General features: G+C 57.1%; 8 protein-coding genes across 8 annotated transcripts; 4 read left to right on the top strand and 4 right to left on the bottom strand.

Annotated features, from left to right (window-relative positions):
- Nucleotides 1–1,767: 1,767 nt before the first annotated feature.
- Nucleotides 1,768–2,929, bottom strand: TRAVEDRAFT_160275 (UPF0016-domain-containing protein). The gene is made up of 4 exons (XM_008035216.1): nt 2,886–2,929; nt 2,194–2,833; nt 2,023–2,128; nt 1,768–1,958 (listed from the first exon to the last, which is right to left on the bottom strand). Exons 2-4 carry the CDS (start codon nt 2,824–2,826, stop codon nt 1,852–1,854), a joined length of 846 nt encoding a protein of 281 aa, XP_008033407.1. The 5' UTR covers nt 2,827–2,833; nt 2,886–2,929; the 3' UTR covers nt 1,768–1,851.
- A 209-nt stretch (nt 2,930–3,138) lies between these two features.
- TRAVEDRAFT_33892 (uncharacterized protein) lies at nt 3,139–4,263 on the top strand (the record flags this gene model as incomplete). Its single annotated transcript, XM_008033833.1, has 4 exons — nt 3,139–3,264; nt 3,330–3,657; nt 3,714–3,934; nt 4,003–4,263. The coding sequence occupies 4 exons, from the start codon at nt 3,139–3,141 to the stop codon at nt 4,261–4,263; spliced, it is 936 nt and encodes a 311-aa protein (XP_008032024.1).
- Nucleotides 4,264–6,672: 2,409 nt separating this feature from the next.
- On the bottom strand, nt 6,673–7,581 carry TRAVEDRAFT_140819 (HET-domain-containing protein; the record flags this gene model as incomplete). Its single annotated transcript, XM_008035215.1, has 3 exons — nt 7,480–7,581; nt 7,305–7,424; nt 6,673–7,137 (listed from the first exon to the last, which is right to left on the bottom strand). Coding segments are annotated over exons 2-3 (579 nt in total), but the record flags the coding sequence as incomplete, so codon positions are not given.
- Nucleotides 7,582–7,591: 10 nt separating this feature from the next.
- Nucleotides 7,592–9,176, bottom strand: TRAVEDRAFT_26168 (uncharacterized protein). The gene is made up of 6 exons (XM_008033731.1): nt 9,012–9,176; nt 8,354–8,952; nt 8,204–8,297; nt 8,067–8,140; nt 7,905–8,007; nt 7,592–7,834 (listed from the first exon to the last, which is right to left on the bottom strand). Exon 2 carries the CDS (start codon nt 8,921–8,923, stop codon nt 8,579–8,581), a length of 345 nt encoding a protein of 114 aa, XP_008031922.1. The 5' UTR covers nt 8,924–8,952; nt 9,012–9,176; the 3' UTR covers nt 7,592–7,834; nt 7,905–8,007; nt 8,067–8,140; nt 8,204–8,297; nt 8,354–8,578.
- Nucleotides 9,177–9,305: 129 nt separating this feature from the next.
- On the top strand, nt 9,306–12,512 carry TRAVEDRAFT_33890 (cysteine protease ATG4; the record flags this gene model as incomplete). The annotated part of the gene is made up of 5 exons (XM_008033832.1): nt 9,306–10,455; nt 10,506–10,695; nt 10,750–10,972; nt 11,030–11,686; nt 11,739–12,512. The coding sequence occupies 5 exons, from the start codon at nt 9,306–9,308 to the stop codon at nt 12,510–12,512; spliced, it is 2,994 nt and encodes a 997-aa protein (XP_008032023.1).
- Nucleotides 12,513–13,237: 725 nt separating this feature from the next.
- Nucleotides 13,238–14,475, top strand: TRAVEDRAFT_42724 (ClpP/crotonase; the record flags this gene model as incomplete). The annotated part of the gene is made up of 7 exons (XM_008034118.1): nt 13,238–13,329; nt 13,391–13,417; nt 13,458–13,612; nt 13,685–13,905; nt 13,963–14,234; nt 14,290–14,347; nt 14,401–14,475. 7 exons carry the CDS (start codon nt 13,238–13,240, stop codon nt 14,473–14,475), a joined length of 900 nt encoding a protein of 299 aa, XP_008032309.1.
- Nucleotides 14,476–14,965: 490 nt separating this feature from the next.
- On the top strand, nt 14,966–19,724 carry TRAVEDRAFT_112003 (nitrite reductase; the record flags this gene model as incomplete). Its single annotated transcript, XM_008035214.1, has 26 exons — nt 14,966–15,029; nt 15,091–15,165; nt 15,219–15,290; nt 15,352–15,617; nt 15,676–16,206; nt 16,263–16,307; nt 16,372–16,586; nt 16,655–16,751; nt 16,820–16,924; nt 16,988–17,087; nt 17,154–17,182; nt 17,247–17,335; nt 17,386–17,532; nt 17,591–17,611; nt 17,671–17,696; nt 17,757–17,794; nt 17,849–17,894; nt 17,948–18,070; nt 18,133–18,207; nt 18,262–18,402; nt 18,456–18,476; nt 18,539–18,693; nt 18,751–18,907; nt 18,948–19,140; nt 19,197–19,357; nt 19,417–19,724. The coding sequence occupies 26 exons, from the start codon at nt 14,966–14,968 to the stop codon at nt 19,722–19,724; spliced, it is 3,300 nt and encodes a 1,099-aa protein (XP_008033405.1).
- Nucleotides 19,725–19,872: 148 nt separating this feature from the next.
- Nucleotides 19,873–23,724, bottom strand: TRAVEDRAFT_111458 (uncharacterized protein; the record flags this gene model as incomplete). Its single annotated transcript, XM_008035213.1, has 9 exons — nt 19,873–20,544; nt 20,597–20,947; nt 21,000–21,118; nt 21,169–22,602; nt 22,656–22,793; nt 22,853–23,164; nt 23,226–23,450; nt 23,503–23,622; nt 23,676–23,724. 9 exons carry the CDS (start codon nt 23,722–23,724, stop codon nt 19,873–19,875), a joined length of 3,420 nt encoding a protein of 1,139 aa, XP_008033404.1.
- Between the last annotated feature and the right edge of the window lie 2,381 nt (nt 23,725–26,105).

Raw genomic sequence — 26,105 nt, 5'->3', positions numbered from 1 at the left:
TCACGTGACGCCGTTCTTGACGACGCACCTTGTATTGCCCGGCCTGCGACTGACTGGCGATGTTAGCCGGACGCCCCCCGCGGTGAACAGAACCCAACTCTATCACCCACGGGGAAAGCTTGGGGAATCCTCTGCGAAACACCCCGTCGCCCTCCCACCCCCCTGCCCCCTCATTCATTCGCCTCTCGGCGTCCTATCGTCGAATATCCGATAATCAACATTAGGAGTGGGCGCAAATTACGCGAAAAGACGTGTACCACGTACCACGGTGTTCGTATATAAGGGTGCCCAAGTGGGACACATCTGTACCCAACTGCTTCCCTCGGTGTTGCGCCTTGTTCCACTTTCGTGCTTAGCTTTCTTCATCTACGCTCGATATGACAGGGCACCCGTTCACGGAGACGGCGATGAGATCGACTTGCTCGCTGGAAGGTTGGCTCAGCAAGACGAGGTTAGTCGCCGCTTGCTCCATCCGCAGCACTGTGGTGGATATCACAACAGTCCTTCCATCATTCCTGCGGCTGCGGCCACGGTGGGTTCTGCTAGTCGGTAACGGCACTAGCGTGTGGATGCTTTCCCTTGTTATCCAGGCCTTGATGGATATGAAGGGAGCGCTCGGTCTGTCAGCAACCTGGTAGTCAGCGTGGGCATCAGTATCCCATGTCGTGGGCTATGAGCAGACTCACCATCGTTGCGAATATGTTAGTCCTGGGGTAATTTGTGAGGCGACTATGTTCGCCCAAGACTCCGTTTGACGGCGCCGGTGCGAACGCCTCTGACAATTCTTCTCGATCTCAACAATGATGCCTTGGCGGCATGCGACTTCCAAGTTATGTGTGGTGACAACTGCGAGGTCGTACATGTCGGTGTTGGCCTTCGATGCCCGCCTGAAGTCTGACAAGTCAACAGTTAGCCAAGTATTGCAACATGTACCTCTGTCGTGAGTCAGGCATTTGCCATGTCAAGGGTCGATACGCGTTGGGCACGGGTAGTCTCTGTACCCAGAGGCAGTAGATCTTGGAGATACGTGGTACACCGGATGCGCCGCCCCGGAATGCCGCGCATCACTGTATTTACTGGCGCATAAGATGATGTTGTATACAACTCATGATTAGGAAGCCTGGATACAAGTGCTGTGCAAACGATTCGAGAAGGCGGAATCCGCGTACCTGAACTCCTCTACGAGCAAAAGGGCGCAATGTCCGCTGTTCGTGCTGCTCGCGTTACACGCTAAACAGCTCTGCGGACAACAACTTGTGCTTTTCAAGCATGTCAATGCTTGGTCACGTAGCGATCACTGCGAGAATACGCTGAGCTGGTATGCAGGCTGGCATACGGGTCGACGGCGTAGTTCCTTGATCGCAAGCATCGCTGGGGAGCGCGGAGGACGATAGCACAGCGGTCATCGCTGCAAAGCACTCCCCGGTATTAGACACCGCGGGGAGAAGTAGACGTGAGAATACACGTACCGTTTGCTTCCCGTACTCGCCGCCTGTCTGCGTCGCATCATCGACTGCACGGTTCTTCGCGGGCCGCCGAATGACAGCTACGTGAGTGGAAGCACTTGTGCGTCGCGGATGACGCCTTCGAGAGGCCGCCATGTTCACGAGAGGACGCATTATCCCGAGCGCAAGGGATAGGTAGCCAACCCATTGCTCCACGTGTCAGTGCACCATGCAAAGGTGCACCCTACGCTTCACCTTTTCGTTCAAGGTTGTCCCAGATCCACGGGCAGGCTTCTCAGCATGCATAACGAGGCTTCTGTCTGTCATGAGTCCATCCATGCATTAGGGATCGTCCGGGCCCGAACCCGCTCGGTCTATATAGAGGTATAAGAGCGTATCAGGATCATCAAGGGTCAGGGTGGAAGTCCGTCGTCTCCGGGTCTATCGACAGCAGCGCCTCATACAAATACACGACGCCGAAGACCAGGAAGAGCCCGCTCGCCGCGAGCGTCACTGTGTGCGAAGGACGAGAGTCAGAACTGCACGCGCGCGACTTCGAGGCGGGCCGGGGACGCACCGTGCTTCACGGATATTTTCGTCGACACGTACCGGCCACCCATGACGGCGAGCGCGGTGCAGCACGAGTGTCCGATGACCGTGCCCAGCGCGACCACGTACACGTTCTATAATCGGGCGAAGCGTCAGCACGCGTATATATAGCACCAAGCGGGCCCGCGCCACAACGTACGTCGGCCGCGGCGAGCGCGATGGTCGATATCTGGCTGCGGTCGCCCCACTCGCCGAGGAAGGTGAGCACGAACGCCTGCACGAACACGGGCCCGAGCAGGTAGCTGAAGAAGTTGCGCGACGCCTCCATGTAGCCCTGCACGCTCTTCTTCGCGGACGCGGGCCCGGCCGAGCTCGACCGCCGCCGGACGTGCCCCGGGGCGGTGCCGGCCTCCATCGCCTCGAGCGGGACGCCGTCCTCCCCGTCGTGCGCGGCGTCGTCGCCCTCGATGTCCTCCTCGGCCTCCTTCATCTCCTCCTGCAGCTTCTCGTTGCCCGCCTTCATCTCGCGTCCCTCTTGTAGCATCTTCGCACCAAACACAAGGAAGAGCACCGCCGCGCATATTTGTGTCCATTTTCGTGGGATGAGCGTGGGGAGGAGGTGGCCGAGCTCGGCGGAGAGGATAGACATGACGACGAGAGAGCCGAACGCGCCGGCGAAGACGATGAGGCGGGGGTGCCGCATGGCGAGAATAGCAGCTATAAGGAACGTCTTGTCGCCGATTTCTGAGAAGATGATCATGGCGAACGAACGCCAGAGGGCGTGGAAGGCTCCCTCGTCGACCGAGGACATGACACCCGCATCTTGGGCCATTCAAAGTCTGCGTGTTTGCTTCGTCAGAATTACCCATGAATCCAACTGTTAAGACATACCGCTAGATTCTATAGCTCCTGCGGCGTGAATAGGCACGAAAGAGCGGAGAGAAGATGGGAGTCTGATGCAAAGTGAGAGAGCAGTCGGTGCAAGACGCGCGCGGTGGCGCGCGAACGACGCGGTATGGGCGTCTATCATTTTGGGCGTCCTCTGTTCCTTGTCCAGCGACCGCTCGTCGACCACTCGTCTCCTTCGAATTAATCAGTCAGAGTGTTCCGCCTTCTTTCAACTGGTGCACGCACCGCTGGGGGGATGGATCGCATTGGAGAGAGTTTGCAAGAGGGCCTGGGTGAGCAACTGGAAACAGTCGACCTGGGCCGGTCGGACGATGGTAAAGGAGGTCCGGGTGCGAGAGCGTCAGCAACGGCACCTCGATCTGTACGTATGAGTGTTTATTGGGCATCGTACTGTCTAGGTCTTGTGGATACTCATAGCCTCCTCAGCCCCAGTGGAGCAACTTCTTCTTGGTCCTCCCCGTTCTCGCCGTGTCCTATGTGGCCCACACGCGGTACCGGCGGTATTCCCCTCGCCGCCTACCCACCCTCACCTCCATGCGTGTGCACGAGATATACGGCTATCTTGCTGTAGAGGCCATTGCCTCCGGAGTCAATGACGAGCTCAGACGGGAGGTTTTGGACGACCCAGATCTTTGGCTGCTCGAACTCACAGCGCGGTCTCTCAAGGAGAGCGACTCGGATAGGCGATGGACGAAGGTAGCAGACCCGTTTATCGATCCTACGATCAAGGAAAAGTTGAAAGGAACTCGTAACGGTGAGCCCTTGTGGCTGACGTGCTTCAGTCGTGTCAAAGCTGAAGTTACGGCACAGACGCCTACCAGGCTTCCCCAGGAGTGTGGGGCAAGCTTACCTGGTGGCACAACCACATATGGTCGAGCGAAGAGACCTGGATCAGAGCCGCGATCGTCTCGCATTTCAAGCTCGGCATAGACGTCGTCTCTCCACCGACACTCGCTGACTACGACCGCTGGGTTACCCATATCGCAAACACCTTTCAGGCCGAGGACAGCGAGTTCGGGGAAGGGTACGGGGTACGAGCGTCATTGGTTCGGGTTGTTGAGTACTTGGTGTGGCTTACACGGCGTTCTACGGTGCACAGGACTATGAGACGAAGGCCCTGATCCCCTTCGCGGTCTCGGTACCCTTCGCCATGGCGGCACGCTGGGCCGGCCGGCGTTCCCTCTTCCGACCCATCAATGGGCTACAGCGGTTACTCCTATGGGCAGCGCTTTATCCCGACCTCATTCAAGCGCATCAGCACTACGCGTACCTCCGCGGGTTTAAGAACAAACAGCGGCTCGCGCAAAGTATTCGCGACAAGCTTGGGTTGGACCCCAACAACCGTCCCATCGTTTCATGAAAACGGAGCTTATGAAGAAGAAGGTAAATGAACCTCTGACACGTGCATATACTGGAACTTCACGAGCACACAGGATTCATCTACGGAGCTATCAGCTGCAATAAATTATCGCAATCTGCTTTCGCCGAACAACACCACTCTGTACCTCGAACCACCCACTGCTTAGTCACATTGTTCGATACCACTGCTCTGACACCTGCTGTATACGCTCTCATATATTACACTACTGATCTATATCAATGATCTACTACTTATTGCGGACAGGCTATCGTTCAAGATCAGCGTGTTCGTTCAAGTCGACCAGCTTCCTTAAACACTCTCGTTGCTTGGTGGATGCGTAAATACTACCACCTTCAAGCGATTGGGCTAACGAGCCGACTCAGTGCAATGGATAATCGCTTTGTCGTCCCGATCACGCGTCCGAGCATAGAGCTGATGACAAGTTTGCTATTTGTCTGCTTCCGTTGAGATTCATAACATACGCGGCTTTCACGGTCTGACGTATCTACTTATTCTAGCTGTAAATCGATTAAACGGGTATTTGAACCTAGCACCGTTACTCACTCACTTCGTTCGACATGGTGTGCTAGCACACAGGACGATTTTGCAGGCATGTTTTTGCTACGAGGGTCCTGATCCTTTTCGAGGGGGAGGACTTCGTGGCCCCACCGGCTTCGGGCGAGAGATCGTGTCATCACGGGGCCGTCGTTTGAGCGAGGCATTCTGCATCGAAGCACCCTTTCGATGCGCTTCATATTCTCCCGAAGGTTGCGTGCCCGGGCCTTCGTCGCCACGTGGTGTAAGGTCAATACCCTTCCTTGGTGTTTGTGCTCGACGCTGCTTCTGCTGTGTGGTTTCGATGTTGTCAACTGAACACATCTGGTGTTAGTATACTTAAAATAACGGTATGCTTAGATTGACCAACCGTATGCGTCTGGACGTACGGGAAGGGCTCTTTTCCGGATGGCACTCCACTGGGAGATGTTACCAGACAAAGGGCGAGGTGATCGAGATGCGTCCACATCTGGGGTTTGCTCTGACGGTGGGAATTCAACGTGGATGTCGAGCGCATAGCAGTCGCACGAATAGACACAGCTCGTCCCAGTCACGCATACGTCGTAGTCATCCCAAATACCGAAGTGCAGTATGACATCTGGGGAACCCGGTGGGGCTTTGAAACGTCTGAGGGTATTTGTCCATGCGTCCACGTGCTCGCCCGCGCAATTTTCTGGCAGTGATCCTCCAGGTTCTCCTGTCTATGCAGCGGTATGGAGCTCAATATGTTTATTCAGCAGCGACAGCAACCAGCTTTCTCACCTTCGTATCAAAATTTGCCCCCGAATGGTACTGAGGCCCCCACTCGACCGAGGCATGTAAGGGCCCAAGATAGTCCGACGATGGGCACGTGAAGACGGCCACAGTGATTGTCTGGTGCATAGTATGGCTCAGCGTGAAATTGTGGTACCACTGTGCGCCACGCGTGTCCCCGTGTCTATGTCGCAGGCTTAGCGGGACAGGCATCATCGAGCGTCCATCCTCGACAGCACCGTCAACGCTGAGGCCAAGCGCGCTGAGATGCTCGAGGGTCCAGCACGGGAGGATGACCTTGCAAAGTCCTTTGAACCTATCGCGTTTCGCAGGCCGGCGTAGAATAGCCAGCCCGGACACCACTGATTGGCATTGATGTGGAATGCAGACCTTGCGGAGGATAGGGGGTGTGACGAATCCGGGACTTGCGCTGTTTAACACGGACGGGTCCAAAAGAACTATGCGGGGAACGGGCGGAAGGTGATGCATGTCTGTAGTCGTGGCCGTGTCTCTCGACACCCGGCTAGCGATCTGCAGAATAGGAGAAGAGGGTTTTAGCGGAGGGGTCCTCGTCCTGGATGGACGGAGAAATTGGAAGCCGCCGACTAGATATTGAGAGCCTGCACCCTCCTGGAAGAGAATCAGAACAGGGAGCCGACCTTGCGCGTCCTGACAGGCGAGGATGGCACATTGGACCTCGACAAGGCTGTCCAGTACCTGGGTCGAGCAAAGTAGGGTACAGATGGGGAACGTGGTGCGGACGCCGTAACCACTGGGGGTATATCGGGGTGGGTAGATGGCCTTTGGGAGCTCAAGAATGCTCGCGAATGTGTCTAGAGAGATGGGCGACAGGCCGTTTGAGTGGCGGAAGTCCACCGGAGATGAGGCGAATAGATATGCGGACTTGGAGGCGCGCACCTTGTCGGTTGGCACGGCCATCACGGAAGGTCGAGAGTCTTGAAGGGAAATGCAATGAAGATTCGATTCGATACCCCATGCAAAAAGAGATTGGTCGGGTATACGCCTCATGATCTCCTCTTGAAGTCGCGCGAAGGCCTGGGGGCCTTCCCCATATATCACGGGAAGACGGACACCAAAGATGCCCATGAGACAGTACGCTTCGTCCTCGATACGAGTCGTCTCTCGTCTCGATGCCCAAGCCATTCGCTGCGCGACGCTAACAGTGTGCAATCCCCGCCTATGGAGCAGGACGTCTGCGTCGATCACGGTGATGTCCTCGATGGTGCTCGCAAGGCTCGCCTTTGTACCTATCATTTGCCAGTCCATTGAAAGGAAGACGCTCCTTGACGGAACGATGAGTTCCTGCAAGGTCCAGCCGCGCTTGAACCACATGCTGCGTCGGAAAGACGAATCCTTCGCCGCGGGATTAACCCCGGCAGATACGTCGAATAGGAAGACGTAGCAGACGGCGGCCTGCGAGTACCAGTCAAACATGGAGTTGATCGCCTCAGAGAGCTCCGCGCTACTGGTCTTGTCGATGCAGCACGTGTCGATCCAGAGGTACGGGTAGCCTCGGACGCGAGCATAGTCGCAGCAGCGCCAGATCTTCGCACCCAGACGGTTGCGGATAGCGCTGAGGAGGCGCGGGTCGCCATCTTCGGGAGCATCTGGGAAATCCTTTCGCACAGAAGCGTGGATAGCTTGGACGTCCTCATTACGCAGTCGTTGAATGATCAGGCTTCACCGAATAAAACAGAAGGTTGAATACTAACCTGGAATGTCTGCTCGCCTGTAGGGTCCCATACGTGCGACAAAATGGCGTAATGGACTTGAAGCGGATCTTGCCTAAAGGAAAGTTGGTACGTAGACGTGTTGAGCAACCACATTTTGGCCTGCACGGATATAGCATGAGTATTCACTAATTGTGCGCTTATGATAGGTTCTTACCGGGTGTCATCCGAAGACTGAGATGCCATAGAGCGGGGGAGTATCCGTCAGGCAATTGGGTGACCAGCGGTATATATGACCAAACGGCCGCCGGCAGTGCCTGGAAACCTAGGGAAGATCTATCAATAGCGAACATGTTATGACAGAAGAATTTTGTATGAAGGGGCAAAGTTGGATGTAGCGTACGTATATGGAGAAAAGGAGTTACTTCAAGTGGCACACTAACCGCTCAGCTCCTCCCTGGCATTGATTCGAACATCTGCACTGCCAGCACCGCAACACCACCAAGACCCAAGACGTCTATGAAATGTGATTAGGAACGGTTTGACAGTTGGCCACTGCCTTCTCCGGGACGCTTATATATCGGAAGTTCAAGATACATTTCAGCATGAGAACTAGGTGAGCGATTGAATAGTAATGCTTACGATGAGAATTCGAGCCATGGTAGACGCACGAACGTCGGGTCCGGCACGATCCAGTACTTCTCCGCCTCCGATATCTGGCTCCCGTGGGGTGGAACCCGCGAGTCTATGGTATGCTTGATCTCTAAGATGGCATCCGCTATAACGAAAATCACCATCACTCACTACCATAGCCATTGCCGTTTGACTACCGTTCGAAAGTCATGCACCAAGTATGAGAACGGCGTACTTCATCGCGACTGAAAAGCAGCATACAGACGTCAGCGTTACCCTCGATGGATCATAGGGCGAAGTATACTCGCGAGATGGGATGCACATCATGCTCGAGGGAGGATTTGAGTTAGTCCAGAAGAGCGAAGAATGGCGGAGGTCTATCGACGCGGATTGTGGTCATTGCTGCGAAGATGAGTGGTGAGAAGCGTCCGGAAGACGAGAACAAAAAAATAACGCACATACGTCGCGGATTCACCCTCCCCGAGGCGGTCGCAAAAAGACGTAAAAATTGCATATCCGACTGTCCTCATGGGTGCAGTCGCAGGTCGTTCGCGTTCCCAAATGGGTGCAGTCGCAGGTCGTTCGCGTTCCCAAACAGGGGGGGGGGCATACAATGCGAGACACAGGGCGGGTCGCTGTAGTTCCTTCTTGAGGATGGGAGAAGCAGGGTGGTTGTGATGATATTAGCATATTAGATTCCGACCGCATACTTCATCAGTGTTCAAGTACAAACCGACGCCAAGAATTAGGAAATATCTTCGTGCGACGCACGACGTTCGACCAGCACTGAGAGAATCAGCCCAGCACGTCCCACCGCGTGTCAACGTGGCCACATGTCCAGGTGGAATGAAGGCCGGCCTCAAGCGAAGGGAACGCTGCGTCATCTTACGTCGGCGTTCTCGCTGACGGCTCTCGACGCCCGCCTGGGGTATTCGCCTGGGCCTGTAAGGATGCTCGGAGTCCTCGGTGGACTCGGAAGGGCCTTCCGCCGGGCCACCGTAAGCGAGTGGGCGCATATGCCACGGCATCAGGGCAACCTTGCAGCAAACCTAGAGGACTGGAGTAGGTTCATGAATGAATTAATGACTGCCTGACATGAACCATGAATGAACCCACAAACAATCAAGAAACTACGTGCAGCTCCCGTGGGGTATGCGCCCGCAGTAGACGGGTACAGAGGCCTTAAAGCAGCCTCCATCGTAGCTGTTTTGCTCCCCGCGCTTCTCTAGAATTCCTCTCAGGCTAAGATGCATGAGACCACGCTGAGTAATTTCGCCAGGCCGTAGAGCCCGAGAGCAAAGAGCGAGGAAGTTGAAAGAGGAAGTGGTCGGAGAACAAGAGGGCGATGTGGCTTGACGCCGTCATTCGCGCGCGGCGGTGGCCGAAACCTCCTTGCCTCCAACGACGACGATGTCGAGCAAACCATCGCGCACATCGCCCTCGCCATCGTCGCCGACCACCTCAAACCATGGCTCTAAGCTCCCCAAATTCCTCCAGAAGCAATCGCGCGACCGCTCCAGGTCCATGGTCGACCCTTCTGGCAGTCCCACCCCCAGCTCTTCGTCCTCGAGCCCAATAGTCCCCGAGACCCCAAAACACAAGAAGCCAGGCCGGCGAGGTTCGATCTTCCGGGATGCTGGTAGCCGACGCCAATCTCAAGACGTCGACCTCGGTGATGTGTCTAGGGACGTCGAGGATATGCCCGACGAAACCCCCGTCATTGTCGAGCCAGTCACCATCCCACGACCAAGAACGCGCTCAGAGCGACCAGCATCGGACAACTACTCGTCTGTACCATATTACTCTCCAGGGTCTAACCCACGTCTCAGCGACCTCCCCACCCGCCTCTCTGGGTGGTTTGCCCACACCTTCAGCTCGTCCTCAACCGACCTCACTCTTCCCTCGCTCCTCTCCCAGCAACATTTGAACGCGGCTGTCTCACCCAAGGGCAAGGGTTCTGCGCTGCTCACTGCGGCGCGGCACGGCAAGGGCCACTTGGACAAAGCCATGCGCTATCTGCTCGACAGCGACGCGACGCCCGATAAGTGTCCGGACCCGATCTGGCTGCTGGGCGTGCAGCATCCTGGCTACGAACCCTCCCTTAATCCCATCCCCGACCTCCCAGAAAGTCCTGGGCGGCGCAACTCGAGCGATTCGCGCCGGTCGCCATCGTCTTTCCGTTCGTCTACTTCCTCTTCTCCTGTGACTCCTAGTTCCGCTCCACCAGACCCGTCCCTTTCCCAGTCTCTTCCAGCCTCGGCAGGCCCATCCAAGGACCCGTCGAAGAATTGGCCACCTGTCTTCTACGCCGACTTCACATCTCGGATATGGCTCACCTATCGCTCTCAGTTTTTCCCGATTCGCGATACCACCTTAGCTGCGCTCGACGCCGAGCTCATGGACAATCCTACCGGAGTTCCCAGCAGCCCGCCAACGAAGAAGTGGAATTGGCCTCTGGGCGGGGAGAAAGGGTGGACGACCGACGCGGGATGGGGCTGTATGCTGCGCACGGGCCAATCGCTCTTAGCGAACGCGCTGGTGCATCTCCATCTTGGCCGAGGTGCGTGCCCCCTTTGTCTCCGTTATTTACAGATCCTTGACTCTACGCAGACTGGCGGCGACCTCCCCATCCTGTGTATACCGCCGATTATGCAACATATGTGCAAATCGTGACATGGTTCCTCGATAATCCCTCCCCCTTATGTCCGTTCAGCGTCCACCGGATGGCCCTTGTTGGCAAGGACCTCGGCAAGGACGTGGGACAGTGGTTCGGCCCCAGTACGGCTGCTGGTGCAATAAAGTAGGCTCATATTGTCCTCCTGAGCGTTTGCAGAGCTCATGATGGGCTGCTTAGGACGCTCGTACATGCATTCCCTGAAGCGACCCTTGGAGTCGCAAACGCTGTCGATGGCACGCTGTACGAGTCAGACGTCTACGCGGCGTCTCGATCGGTGATGTATTCCACCCGAAGACACGGCCACGCACGCATGGATTGGGGCGATCGCGCTGTTCTCGTACTCATTGGCATCCGCCTAGGCATCGAGGGTGTGAACCCTCTGTACTATAACACCATCAAGGTGAGTTTTTTTTCCCATCCAACAACGCATTCCGTCATGCTTACGCGTACTTCTTAGACGTTGTATACCTTCCCTCAATCGGTCGGCATCGCAGGCGGACGGCCTTCCTCCTCATACTACTTTGTCGGCTCACAGGCTGACAATCTCTTCTACCTTGACCCTCATCATGCGCGCCCTGCGGTTCCCCTACGCCCACCGCCACGCAATGTGGATTCGTGGGGACGACAGGGCTCGCCCGAAGCATATGGCTCGGATATGGAGCGGGATCGAGACCGGACCTACCGGCCGCCTCACCATGTGCGCTCGTCTACCTCTCCGTTCTCGGGGCGGACGAGCGGAAACACGTCGGCGTCATCCTACTCATACCGTTCGCCTACACTCTCGCCCTCGCCCCTGCAACAGCAGCTCTCGACTTCATCCGCGTCTACCTCTCAGTCCGAGTCTTCGCAATCGCACATGCACGCGCGCTGGCAGTCGTCGAGCGTTCTGCCCGACGACTCCGCTGAGATGGACTCCCGCGAGCTTGGGCTGGGCGCGGACCTTGACCCGGTCCAGCGCCACTACGTGACTGCGTACTCGCAGACGGAGCTGAAGACATTCCACTGCGACCGCGTGAGGAAGATGCCATTGTCGGGACTGGATCCTAGCATGTTGCTCGGGTTCCTGTGCAAGGACGAGGCCGAGTGGCTGGACCTCAAGGACCGGATAGCGGAGGTGAGTGTCCGCAGGATGACTCGCCCGTGTTGCCGTGCTGATGCGTGCGCAGCTCTTCCGCAACAACAAGAGCATCTTTTCGCTGGCGAACGAGCCGCCGCAATACCCGTCGGACTCCGACGACATGGGCCTCGAGTCCGTGTCGGAGCCCGACATCGACATGCCCGACGATGACGAGTTCTCGCTGGGGAACTCCCCCGCAGGGAGTGTGCACGGCTCCGGCGTCGGCGGCAGCGTGAAGTCCGAAGTGGACACGGAGGACGACCCGATCGCGCCACTGACACCGAGCGCAGGCAAGGCGTCATTCGACATTGACTCGGGCGCGCCAGAGCGCATGAAGCGCGAGCCGTCGAGCCGCTCCAGCCAGGACTCGCTCAGCTTCGACGACGAGGACGACGAGGAGTGGGAGGACCCCGCAGAGTTCCCCACGCCCATGATGCCGTCCGAACCTGAGCCAGTGCACATCCGCGCTACCCACAACCACACAGAGGCGCCAATGCCGATCGCGAAGAGCCACTCGACGAGTTCGACAACTAGTAATTCCACGACGGCGAGCACGGAGAAGACACGGCGCAAGACGAAGAAGGGGACTTCGGCCTCGGCGAAGACCCCGCGCGCGGCGCCGCACCAGCAGGAGGTGCAGGTGCAGTACCCGTTCCCCGCGGCGTATCCCGGGGAGGAGGCGGAGGCGCTGCCGTCCCCGCCGGATCCGCAGGGGCAGGGGAAGCGCGTGCCGCAGATGCGGACGGCGAAGGCGCGCGACGGTGGACGGACGCAGAGCGGGGGCGTGAAGGGGATATTGGTGGACGATGCGGACGACTTCTGATTTTTTGGATGCTGACCCCGCCCTCCCGGGGCAGAGGAACGTGCCGCGGCAGCGGCTGGACTCAATCTCACCTCTTCTATCGCTTATGGGCATACCATGACATGTATCCGTTAACGCTTCCCCTTCCTCTTTCTTACGTAGGCGCAATTGCTTTGACCAGACACCCTGGTCTCTACCCATGCTCCTCCCACCCCCTCCTCCCCCTTTCCCTTCAGCCCGTGCGCCTTTTCCTCTCGAGCCTCTGTATGTTGTAGCTCCCTCTTCCTTCCTGTGTCTTACTTGATCTTCGACGCTCGCGAGCTTCTGCTCTCCCGTTGGATACGCGAGTCATGTCTGGCTGCTCACAAATGAATTGCGAGATACCCGCAGCGTTATGCAGGTCCCTGCGCCGATGACATCGAGAGTGTTCAGGCTTCCAACGGATTGGTGGGAGCCGGTCCTTTGAACGCGAACCTAGTACGTATTGCCGCTTTGGGAAGGCGCCAAGTTGTACCCCACAAACCGGGCGAGTCGCGGCATGTGAAAAGTACCCCAGGATCATTACCACAACATATACCGGCATCGCCGCCAAACTAACCGTACATCACAGCTTCCCTGTTTGTGAGTTGGCATTGAACCGCAACGATCAGGGGCTCTCTCTACTTGTCGTTCTACCCAACCACGTCCCTCAGTTACAGAAAGGAGAACCAGATCAGACAGACCCCCTCAAACACAGTCAATTCACCATGGCCGAAGCCAACTCATACAACCACTTGTCTACCACCTTTGTCAAAGTGTCGACACCAGCACAGTATGTAGCTTACGTAGAGCTGTCGCGGTAAGTTGGAGCAAAGATTCTGTGACGTGGCTGCCAGAAACTGAACATGTCGTTTATGCAGGAACCCCGTGAATGCTTTCCACGAAACGTACGTATACACCAGGATTCTGACCTTCGCATTGCCGAAGCCGCTCCATCGACTTTGTAGTACACATGCTCATCGCTGTGTTCAGGTTCTGGACGGAGCTAGGCCAGGTGTTCGACAAGATCAGTCAGGAGCCTACTGTGCGCGCCGTCGTCCTCGGATCTGCTTTGCCTAAGTTTTTCTCAGCGGGGATTGACTGTAAGCCCGCCTACTCACTCTTGTGTCCCGGTTCAGCTGTTGGCACAAATGCTGATGTGAACTCTCATTCAGTTTCCGCCTTGTCTCTTCCTAACAACGGCAGCGATCCCGCGCGCAGTGCATTCCAGCTGCAGAAGCACATCCTCGGCTTCCAGGACTGCATATCGGCCATAGAGCGTTGCCCGTACCCAGTGGTAGTCGCAGCACACGGATATGCCCTCGGACTGTCCGTCGACATCATCTCGGCCTGTGACGTGCGCTATGCGGCAGCGAACACCATCTTCGCGATCAAGGTACGCACCTTTCCCTCTCGCTTCTCGAGAATGGTTTATACCTACCATATATTGCAGGAAGTGGACGTCGGCTTGGCGGCAGACATCGGGTCGCTCGCACGTGTCCCTAAGGTCGCCGGAAACCACAGCCTGGTGCACGAGCTCGCATACACTGGGCGCAACTTCTCTGCCGCCGAGGCTGAGAAGATGGGTTTCGTCTCGCGTGTGGTGGAGGGTGGACGGGACGAAGTCACCGCCGCGGCGCTGGAGGTGGCTAAGCTCATCGCGGAAAAGTCGCCTGTCGCGGTCGCAGGCACGAAGCATCTGCTGCTGCACTCCCGGGATCACACGTATGTATCTCATAAATTACCTTTGCTAGTGATACTCAGACGCGTTTACTCATAGCGTCCGGGAGAATTTGGAGTACACCGCCGTATGGAACAGCGCGATGCTGCAGACCCAGGTGGGCGCGTATATGCGGGGCATAGTGGGCCCCCGTGCTGACTGTGCTCGCAGGATCTCATGGACGCCGTCAAAGCCGCCCAAAAGAAGCAGAAGCCGAAGTTTGGCCCCTTGGGCTCGAAGCTCTGACGCTTTTTGGTACGCTGAGTGCTCGTTGTGGATCCTTGTATAGTAGGTTTGCTGTGGCTGCTCGATATCAGCATCTCTTTTCCTCTTTGATCACCTCTCTCGATAAGCAAGTACGAAAGAGAAGCACCAACGGACTGACGGCTTACACTCATTTCTTCGCACGCGCCTTCGATAAGCTAACTTACAGAGCCTGCGGCGCGGTCCGGCGACTCCAATTCATCGGCCGCGTCTTATCCAGCGCTCTGCTCGCCCTGCGACCGGCTCCTTCCGTGTCTAAGAGAATTCGGCTCTCATGAGAAGCACGCAACGTGATTCATTGGTCCTACAGTGGGAGCTTCGTTGACGATCCTGCTGCAAGGAGAGCGTCTTGAAGCGGGCTATGGTGGTCCCTCCATCCTGCACTTATAGTCGCAAAGCCGCCGTCAAGACGATAGCCTAGTTCAGAGTTCGACCTCTCGTCAGCTACGCTTTCCCTTGCGCGCTCCACAGGATGGCGGAGACAACGACGGAGCGCAAGACGATTGTCGTCGTCGGCCTAGGAATGGTCGGGATCGGTAGGCTTTCTAACTCATTTGCTATCCAAGGGAACCATACTGAATGATCTCGGTTTTCTAGCTTTCATCGAGAAGCTCCTCGATTTGGACACCGCCCACAACTACCGCATCGTAACCTGCGGCGAGGAGACGCACTGTGAGTATCAGTCTTTCGAAACAGCTCCATGCACTGATATCTGTTGTACTCAGTGGCATATAATCGAGTCGCTCTCACTGAGTACTTTCAACACCGGAATATCGAGAAGCTATACCTCAACCCCGGTGCGCCAATCAGCTCGCGTGCATATGTTATCCACACAACTGATTTCTTGTGACCTCACAGCGGACTGGTATGCCAAGCAGGACCCAGCACTGTTTTCGTTCCACGTAGGGGAATCTGTCGCGTCTCTCGACCATGCCTCTCGCTCTGTGACCACTGACAAGGGTCGGACGATCGTGTACGACTACTGCGTACTGGCAACTGGTTCGGATGCCGCCCTTCCGAGTTATGCCGACCTCTCCATCCCCGGTGCCTTCGTTTACCGTAACATCTCCGACGTCAACAAGCTGCTCGAGTACGCGGAGAAGGGAGAGATGAAGGACTGTTCGGTAAACCCGTAATCCACTCACGTACCGCAGAAACACTGACATGCGCTGATTTTACTAGGCCGTGGTCCTTGGGGGCGGGCTCCTCGGGCTCGAAGCCGCCAAGGCAGTGTACGACCTGCCGTCAGTCAAGAATGTTACAATCATCCACAGACAGGCTTTCCCTCTCTCGCGGCAGCTCGATGCGCAAGGTGGCGAGATCGTCCTCCGCCGCATCGAGGCCATGGGTGTAACGTTCTTGGGCAGTACGTCTGTGAAGAGGGTAATCACCAACGACAACAGGGCGGTGTCCGGTCTCGAGCTAGTGGATGGCTCAACGGTAGACTGCAGCCTCGTCGTCTTTGCGATTGGCATCAGTCCGCGCGACGACGTGGCGCGCACCGCTGGTCTCGCCTGTGCACCGCGGGGCGGCATCGTCGTCGACGACCACCTGCAGACCAGTGCGCCGGACGTCTATGCGATTGGCGAGTGCGCGAGCTGGAAGAACAACACGTACGGGCTCATCGCTCCCGGGATCGAAATGGCGGACATCCTCGCCTTCAACTTCACGCAGGCGAGGACGCAGATCGGGACCTTCCAGCTGCGTCAGATGGTGAACAGTCACGACCGCTCGTCGGCGATATGAATAACTCACTCATGTGGTTGCAGAACACACCAGACTTGTCGACAAAGCTGAAGCTCATGGGGGTCGACGTCCGTATCTGCCGCCTTTCTCATGCCCCCATCGCTGACCATTGTGGCCTTGTTCTCCATGCAGGTAGCGTCGTTCGGCGACTATCTGGCAGAGCAACGTATACGGGCGACGGCATCGCGCCCTGCCAAAGAAGGTCCTGCACAAGAGGCGGCCACAAGCGCAGCCACTAAACCGCACGACGCGTCCGCGCCCAAGAAGCGTCACGGAGCCGCAGCGGCAGCAGACGGCCCTGTAGAGGCGCTCACGTACCGCGATCCCTTCGCAGGTGTCTATAAGAAGTATAGTATAAGCCACAGTTCCTGGCGAGTGGGCCTTCGGCTAACCGCGTTGCGTCGCTGCGCGCTAGATACATCTTCAGCGCCGATGGCAGATACCTCCTGGGCGGGATGATGGTAGGAGACACGTCGGACTACGTCAAGCTAGTCGCGCTGGTGAAGAAGAAGGTCCGTAATCGTTTCAAAGCGACGTCTCCATGGCTGCGACTAACCCGCACTGGCGTCGCGCGCGGCAGAAACCCCTGGACGCGGTGCCGTCGCAGTTCATCCTCGGCTCGCGCGCCGGGCAGGACGACTCTGGAGCGGACCTCGACGACGACGCGCAGATCTGCAGCTGCCATGTACGTCGCCGCATGGGGAAAGGCTATGTTATTTGTATTGACGGGGCTCCGCCACGCGCGCAGAACGTGTCCAAGGGCCGTATCGTGCAATGCATCAAGGATGGCGCCGAGAGCGTAGCCGATGTCAAGACCATGACTAAGGCTGGATCGGGCTGTGGAGGATGTACGTTGGCTCCTCGATATGGCGCGTTGGAACGCCAACTCTGGCTGACACACTCGCGCTATGCAGGCGTGCCGCTGTTGACGAATATCGTGCAGGTACGTCGCGGCGCCCTATCGGGCATGATACGTGAGATCCGACTACCGATGTTGTTTTCCTCAGGCGGAGCTCAAGAAAGCAGGCGTCGCCGTGAGCAATAACCTGTGTCCCCACTTTGCAATGTCTAGGGCGGATCTATTCAATGTCGTCAAGTGAGGTACGCGCTTCTGTCAAGATAAAAATAAGCTCATGTCCTCTCCAGGATCAAGAAGCTGAAGACAATAACTGCCATCATGGAGGCTGCGGGCACACACCCCAACGCGTTAGGCTGCGAGGTCTGCAAGCCCGCAGTCGGGAGCATTCTGTCATCGCTGTGGAACGAGCACATCATGGACCCCGCGCACCACGCGTGAGTTTCATTTGGCTCCCGCTCGGCTCCGAACTTGCTAATGAAATGTGGTTCATAGGAACCAGGACACGAATGATCGGTATTGCTCACCGAGCAACTGGCCCATTACAAGAATGCTAATCTCTGTTGCCGCCGCAGGTTCCTAGGCAATATTCAGCGAAATGGTTAGTCGTCTTGAGAACTTCGATGACAAAACGAGTCCGATTCATGACTCCTCTTCTCAGGGACATTCTCGGTCGTCCCACGTGTACCGGCAGGAGAGGTGCGACTGCCATGCGAATCGCGCTAGCCAATCTGCTCATAGCGCGCACTGCAGATAACCCCGGACAAGCTAGTGGTGCTAGGACAGGTGGCGAAAAAATGTAAGTATCGAAGATACAGTGCATTCCCATGACGTACCGAGCAAAATATACAGATGGTCTCTACACGAAGATCACCGGCGGACAGCGGGTAGACCTCTTCGGTGCCGAGAAGGCAGACCTGCCTTCCATCTGGAAAGAGCTGGTCGATGCGGGCTTCGAGAGCGGCCACGCGTACGGTGAGCGGTTTCACGCCAACGATGTCACATACTTGCTGTGATCTAAATATGAGCTTGAATAGGGAAGGCGCTGAGAACAGTCAAGTCCTGCGTGGGCACGTCGTGGTGTCGATACGGCATCGGCGACTCAGTCGGATGTATGCTGTTATATCCATACCTATGGTGTCCTTGCCGTTGATTATGTTCTACAGTGGCCGTGCAATTGGAGGAGCGATACAAGGGCATTCGCTCGCCTCACAAGTTCAAGGGCGGCGTAAGCGGCTGCGTACGGGAATGCGCTGAAGCGCAGGGTAAGGACTTCGGTCTCATCGCTACAGACAAGGGATGGAACAGTGAGTACCGCCCAGATACTACCGCTCTGCAAGTAGTCTGATGCCATCTTCAGTTTACGTCTGCGGTAATGGCGGTAAGCATAGATCGTCGGCCGCAGCTCAGGCTGCTCAGCCTCACCTTGACCTCCCGTATTAGGTGCAAATCCACGACACGCCACCATCCTGGCGACCGATGTGCCGCCATCCAGAGTAATCCGTATTTTGGACCGCTTTGTCATGTATTACATTCGTACGGCTGACAAGTTGATGCGCACCGCGCGCTGGTTGGAGTCGATGGAGGGAGGCATCGAGGTAAGTATCATACTAGACCAAAATACCCCGTACGCATCTTATCTCACCTACTCGCAGAAACTTCGCAGAGTCTTGTTGGACGACGAGCTGGGCATATGTGCGGACCTTGAGCGAGACATGGACGAGCTCGTTGGAACGTACTTCGACGAGTGGAAGGCCGTGGTGGACGATCAAGAACGACAACGGAAGTTCCGCCAGTTCGTCAATACGGCGAGTCTTCATCACTTTTGCATACACGTTGGTCAGCTCACCAGCTGGCCCGCAGGATGAGCGAGTACCACAGACGGAGATGATCGTCCAGAGGGGTCAGACCCGGCCTGCAGACTGGAGCAAGGACACCGCTCCGCTCATACTGCGAGAGACGGACATAGCATTTCCCAAGGACAAATGGAGGTGGCGGAAGGTGGCAACTATCCACGATCTCACTCCCACGGATAGTGGGACGACGTGCGTTGAGGGAGTTTGTACGCACATCTGTTTTGCAGCTGACACGGAGTATACAGATCTGCAGCCGTGCGATACGGGGACAGCCAAATCGCCATCTTTCATGTGCCTGGTCGCGGCTACTTTGCGACGCAGCAGATGTGCCCCCACAGGCGAGCTTTCGTGCTCGACCACGGGATTATTGGCGATGACCCCAAGACGGGATCCGTCTACGTGTCGTGTTCGTATCCGACCTCTCTACACAATCTTCAGCTGGGCTTTTCACTGACTTTTGTATAGGCCCGATGCACAAACGCAACTACGACTTGACCTCCGGCGCTTGCTTGAACGACGACTCGTACGGCATTATACCCTTCCAAGTCAAAGTCGATGGAGAAGACCTTTCCCTTCTCCTCCCCGACGAGGGCGACTTGGACGCAGTCATCGGCACCTCGAAGTGGATGGTTCGGCAAGCCACAGCAGAGCTTCTTAGCAAGACTGCGGAGTCTACCGTCGAGATCGTCGGTCCGTCCGATGCTATACTCACCGGGGAGCCCCAGGCGTGTGGCGGCGGCACGTCTTGCGGCGACGCCAAACTCGACTGGTGACCGGTGAACAGATGGTACATTACGATTCGATTGTGTAGACTAGCCGCCGGGATCGACCCGAGCTCCAGAAACCCAGATTGTACAATACATCGTCGCGATAGGGATGAATAAATCAAACGTGTGCGCCTCCTTCCATGTTCTCAAGGCCTTACGGCGCGTCCTCGATAAAGATGCGGTCCACCTCGTTCCAGTCCTCCTCGACCCCAGTCTGCTTCGCCTTCGTCACCTTCTCGCGCTCGATCCAGTACTCCAGCTGGTCCTCGACCATGGCCGGCATCCACACCCGCTCCCGCGTGTCCGGCTCCGTCGTGGGTTGGAACCAGCGAGGCTTGTGCGGCGGCGCACGGCCCTCCTCGCGCGCCTTCCGCACGGCGCGCTGGAACTCCTCCTGCTTGTTCTTGAGCTCGTTCGCCCGCTCGTACTTGCCGAGCTCGAACGCGCGCTGGTCAGGCCTCAGCCGGCAGTCCGTGGGGCATACGAACGGCTTCAAGGTGTCCTCGGGGCAGTCGTTCAGGGTAATGGCGAACGGCGTGAGGTTGAACGGTGCCGGAGGCTTGACCGAGTTTCGCCAGAGGAGAATGTACTCGCTCGAAGCGGTTGGCGAGGTAGGACTGCTCAGCGGGACGTCGGGGTGCAGCTGACCTACACCGGTGCCGACCTGGCGGGCGACGAGCTGGCTGTTCCACCGTCCGGCGATTTCGTAAGTGACGTTTCCGCGTGTGTCTTGCACGTATCCAGAGATCTCGTACGCATCCTTCCCGCGCCAGCCGCGCGGTTTAAATGTGAGGATACATTGATCTCCGGTACGATGGTTCGTGATCTGGGTAATGTCCATCAGTAGATGTTATGACGACGAGAAGAGGCAGACTCACGATCATATCTCCGTAGTGGTCGATGGTGGGTGATCCAAGGATGAATCCGGAGACGTTCGTGGTCACCTTCTTCCAGCTGTAGTGTTCGACAACCTGACCCTTCACATGCGGGCCCTTCGCCTTGGGATAATCGGGAGCCATCTCCTCCGGAAGCAACAGGTCGGCGTGCGCGATACCAGTAGGCCGGATCTCGAACGACTTGCCCATGAACTTGTTCTGCGCGTCGACCTCGCCGTAGTAGCGCCAATGGGGCGACTCGGCCCAGCACGCGGAGATGGGAGGGTGGTGGCTGACCTGCTCCGACACATAGCGGTACTCCTTGTCGAACCGCACGTACTCGAACGTCTCGCTCTGATAACACGTTAGTTGGTATGTCCGATGACGTTGGGACAGTAATACATACAAGCATCGGGTTGAAAGGCTTGGCAATACGGCCGATGGTGGACGAGTAGTTGGACATGGCGAACGCCGCGACGAAGGCGATGCGCCGATGAGGATCCTTCTCAGCCTGTGCGGCATCCACTGTGACCATGTCAGATCACGACCTCGATTGGACGGTAGGGAACACTCACGGCACTCCGAGAACTCCATATCCTCCGCCATACGTTGCAACATGCTCGTCGGCTCGTTGAAGAACACCGGGAACGAGATCTTCGTCAGGTCCTTGCCGATACTGTTCTTCAGCACCGCCCACAGGCTCATCGGCGGCCGGTCGTCGCTCGAGATCGCGAGCCGGTCGCGCAGCTTCAGGTAGCCCTTGTACATCTCCCTGCTGATGTAGAACTCCGTCCCGCCGGGGTGCATGAGCGACTGCGTGATGACAAGGTTCGGGAGCGTGTTGGACTCGATCGCGTCGAAGAACTCGTCCTCCTCGTCCGTGTACGCTTCGTCGTCATCGTCGCCGAGCACCTTACCCCCGCCTTTGATCAGAGACAAACGACCAGTGGAGTGAGCGGGTGAGGGAATGGGTGGGCGCTGGAGCGGCACTGAACGTTGCGCTGTCGTAGCTGTGGGTGTCTTCACTCCCGTTGGGGAGCCCGGTTCTTCCTGACGGGCGATGGCGGCTGCGGCAGCAGCAGGGGCGATAATGTTCTCCACCACGACGGGGGAGGCAAGGATGGGGGAACCGAGTATCTGCGACGTCCTCCGGCGAAGAGTATCCCCAGCACCGGCGCTCGCACTCGGGGCACGACTCCTACGGCGGAAGCGGCTGCGCAGCTCCTGCTCGAGCCTGTCGCCTTCGAGCACAACGGCCTGCAGGCTCTCCTCCCAGATATTCTGGCGCTCGCGCTCACGGTCGAGCTTCGCCTTGTACCACTCTTCGCGATCCTTGACCATATGCACGTACTCTGTGAGCATACCTGAGACGGAGGTGAAGGTGTCGTCAATAGCCTTGCTGAGCTCGACGGCGCGCGGGGAGCCGGGGATCTGCTGTGGAAGACTGGAGAGCAGCTGCGAGGTGAGATCCACCTGGGCCAGGAGTGCGTTACCCTGGAGCTCGAACGCATTGGTATGAGGGGGCGCCTGCTGCGTCGAGCCTGCGTCGGAAGAATCCTCCTCTTCCTCCTGTTCATCGGCGGGATGGTCGCCCTCCTTCCGGTCGCTGATATCTCCGGCATCGTCGACATCGCCGGCCGCGGAGCTGGGGGCAGACTGCAGGGCTCTCGCCATCGGACGGTCCTTCTTCTTCAGATAGTGCGACGCCCCACCGATGGACGACGCCGGCTTCAGGCTCGTGGCGTCGCTCTCCCCGCTCCTGCGCTCCGGCTGCTCCCCCTCCCGCTTCGCGATCTCGATGCTCCTCTGGATCGCGGTGATCCAGCGTGTAGCTTCGACGGGGTGGTTCGCCTTAAGGTACCACTTCTGCACGGATGAGTGGCCGCGGGACGGTGTTGAGTGTACTTCGAAACGCAGCCCTGATGTGCCGCCCGGGACGGTGAGCACTGCGTTCTTGGCAGCGATGGATCCGCGGGATGCTACGGTCTCATCGTCCTGGTGTCGGTAGTCTGGAGAAAATCAATGAACATCGGTTCGATCGCAGAGGTGCCGAGCGACTTACAAGACAAAACGCCGTTATGCAACACGAACCATCGTGCGTTGTATCCCTTCGCGACGTTCGTGTACTTATTGAGATAACCTCTAAGCTCCGGTGGTTCCGCCGACGGTTCCGAGATGAGCGAATTGTCCTGGTTCGTGACTGAGTCGAAGAGCACAAGTCAAAAACTAGCGGAGGGATGAAAAAATGAACGACCTTACACTGTCGGAGAAATGCCCGCACGCGGTCGTCCTTCCCAGCGCTGTCGTATACCGCACGGCCGCGCCGATCCCGAACAAATATGTCGGCACCGGCCCGTACCGCAAGTTCAATTAGGCGAAGGTCCTTGCGCCGCGCCGCCTCGTGCAGCAGCGTGCGGCCGGAGGCGTCATCTAGATAAGAGAGATCGACGAGGCGGATCCGTGGCGACGACAGTAGCTTCATGAGCGCCTCCGGTGGTGACGCGGAGGGCGGCGAGAGAATATACGTCCGCAAGAGTGATCGGTACGACGCGGTGAGGAACGCCCTCGAGTCTAAAGGATCAAGCTTGTAAGATTGTCCGCGCGACGGAGGGAGTGCCCTCTCGGGACTTACCGCGGATGGCGCGGATGGTCTCCTTGCCTCTGGCCACTTCCAGGGCGGTCTTGCCGTTCGCATCGCGCAGGCTGTCGTCGATGCCCTCGGCGTCGAGCAGCAGATTGACGACGTCCGTTCGCGACAGCGATGCCGCGAGGTGCAGCGCGGTCGTCCCGGACCCAGGCGGGTACACGGCGTTGGGCGAAATTGATCGGTGGGATAGTAGAAGCGATATAGTATCGCCTGACGGGGCAATGAGACATCGCACGGGGCAGACAGGACAGCTAACACTCACATGAAGCACAGCGAATTGCCAGATGAAGGGCCGCAGCACCCAGGTCTACATCACTCTCAGAAGAAGTGCGCCGGTCCTTTGATATATCCGCCAAGAAAGGGTGGATCCGGGCAGGATCCCCTAGACGGCCCCCTCAGTACTACTGGTTTGTTCGCATAAACAAGGAATCTCACCACTCCGTAAGGCAGAAAGTAGCCTGACTTGATAGAGAGAATCTAACATGCCGCTACCTGATTGGGACAAAAAATCGCTGCGTCAGTTCAGCTCTGAGTCCAGTTCAAAGCGGTGCCAGAAAGAAGGACGTGAACTCCCAATACAATTACCGCTTCGCCCTCGGCAGAGCCTAAGACACGGAAGCATGCTCATGCCCCGGCTTACTAGAGGCAGTTCGGGAATGTCTTTTCATGTGCCCGCACTAGCAAATGCTAGTCAAGAGGCACTATGACCAACCTCGGTAGCACCGTACCGACACGGCTGATCCCCGTCTGCCATTGGACAGGATCGCTGCAGCCCCACATGCTGCGCGGAAAGCTCCGCACCCTCAACCACCTCCGCGTACTGTGTTTCATGGCCCCCTCCGGCCGCCGCACGGAGATGTCTTATGGGTATGCTCCTGCGCATGATTGGACGAGGCACAGGGGCATAGAATTAGCGGCACTGATGGAAATGCCGGAGCGGCCGCTCCCATAAATGCATTAACGGAACGCATGTTGCGTGATGAGACCCGTGGCCTCGCCTCCAAAAGTATTTCAGAGGCAAGGCAAAGGAGCTTAACATGCACATGATAAACACGAACGTGCGCACGACAAAGCAACTCTCATATCGAACACTGATATCGGGCACGGAGCCATGCATCTATACGCTGAATTCCCATCGGCAACCTCCGGGAAGCTATTTCTCCCTTCGACCCTATGAGCTACACACGTTCTCGACGGTATCTCCTGCATGACATTCCACGTATATATCAGTCGTGCAGTGGGAACGTCATGCAGGTCAAGAACACAGGCCACATCTACTGTCTGAAGCGAGCCTTGGGAGCGAAAATCAAGGCTTCGTCCCAACGGTCCCTGCGTTCATGAACACTGGGTCGAGTGTCTCCAGCGGAAGTCATGTCAACGTACCGCCATGGTCATCTTTCACTCATGAGGAACATACTAAGAACGATATGTTCGCATACTTGGGCAACCCCAAAGTTCCTCGTCCAATAAGTCCCCACCTTTTGGACAGGGCCGGGCGGAACGGACCGCTCAGCTCTGTGCAAAGGCGAAGGACACCGCGTATGTTCGCGCAGCCGTGAACGCGACGGTACGCTTCACAATGACTCCTGCATTTATGCAGTAAAGTTGCGTTCCTCGTGGGCGCGGGGAATTGATTAGACTTGTGGGATGCCGATGATGTCCGCCACACGCTCCGTCCGCACTCCCGCACGGCGTCCGGCGTTCATCGACGGTCCGCACAGGCCAAGACCATTCCCCCGACGCACGCTCCGAGCCCCGCACTTGATGGGCGACCGAGAAGTATGAAGGCTCACCTCGGGAAACACTGGGCAGAAAAGCGGATGCTCCGGAGGGTATTGAGGAGCTCGACTCGAGCGACGCCATGGTGGGCTTGTTCTAGTGCGATTTCAGAGTCAGATCATGAACAAGAGACAGCCAAAGTATGTCAGAGAGTCGTCCAGAAAAGCCAAATATGGGTGCGAGAGTAGCAGAGAGGCACGGAGGAAGTAGTACAGTACTGCGATTCCGTGTCCCACCTGGCTCTAAGCGCCCCGTAATCGGGAGCTAAGATCAATCTCCGCCACGCGACCTCTTATCATACATGTAACTCCGCAAGGAAAGCCCATAGCTCCGATTCACATGCGCTTACTTTGCCTATCTTTGAGTTTGCCCCGCCCAGCCTCTCTCCCACTATGACGTATATCCATCGTACTTTCCAGCTGCGTCCACTGTGTAGATCGACAATTGCAAGCCTCCGAGGAATTTACCGAGAGTCTTTTGACGCGCAGATATTGCGCTGACGACGCTTGTAGCTATCAGCTACAACGGCACGCAGCAACCAAGTACTAGCGCGAGCAAATACCGCATCGTCGCCGCGTCGGAACAGATGTGAGTAGTGATTTTTGCAACAGGTTCATCGTTCTGTTTGCGTTGCTCAACGAGGAAACCAGCACGATTCGTGCTGTGGAGTAACTTCTGCTGTGTCCCTCAAATCCAGGGGCCACAAGTATTTCATGTACCTGGCGCCATTCCGACTGACATTCCGGCCTCCTCGTGGCGATATAGCACGGCTGAATATCGGTCAGCTCTCTACCGTTCCCTATACATGTCATGTCGAAAGCTGGATAGTATAACACGCCGCCATATTGCCACAGGACGAGGTACGCAAACGAAATATCCAATGCCGATGCCGCGACCTACATCTTGTCCCGGAACGCTTCGGAACGCCGTGAGTGCATCCATGCTACTCAGACGCTTCATCATAGCGAGTTCAAGGGCCTGCGAAGTGCTAGTAGATAGAGCAGACGATATACGCACGCCATTCCGCGTTGTACCCGTTATGCGATGGTCTTTCATCAGAAGAGCCAGTCAGATCACTAAATCTTA

Source organism: Trametes versicolor, assembly GCF_000271585.1.
Source record: "Trametes versicolor FP-101664 SS1 unplaced genomic scaffold TRAVEscaffold_1, whole genome shotgun sequence".
Lineage (NCBI taxonomy): Eukaryota > Fungi > Basidiomycota > Agaricomycetes > Polyporales > Polyporaceae > Trametes > Trametes versicolor.
The sequence above is the reverse complement of the archived record's forward strand: the minus strand, read 5'-3'. Positions and strand labels throughout refer to the sequence as shown.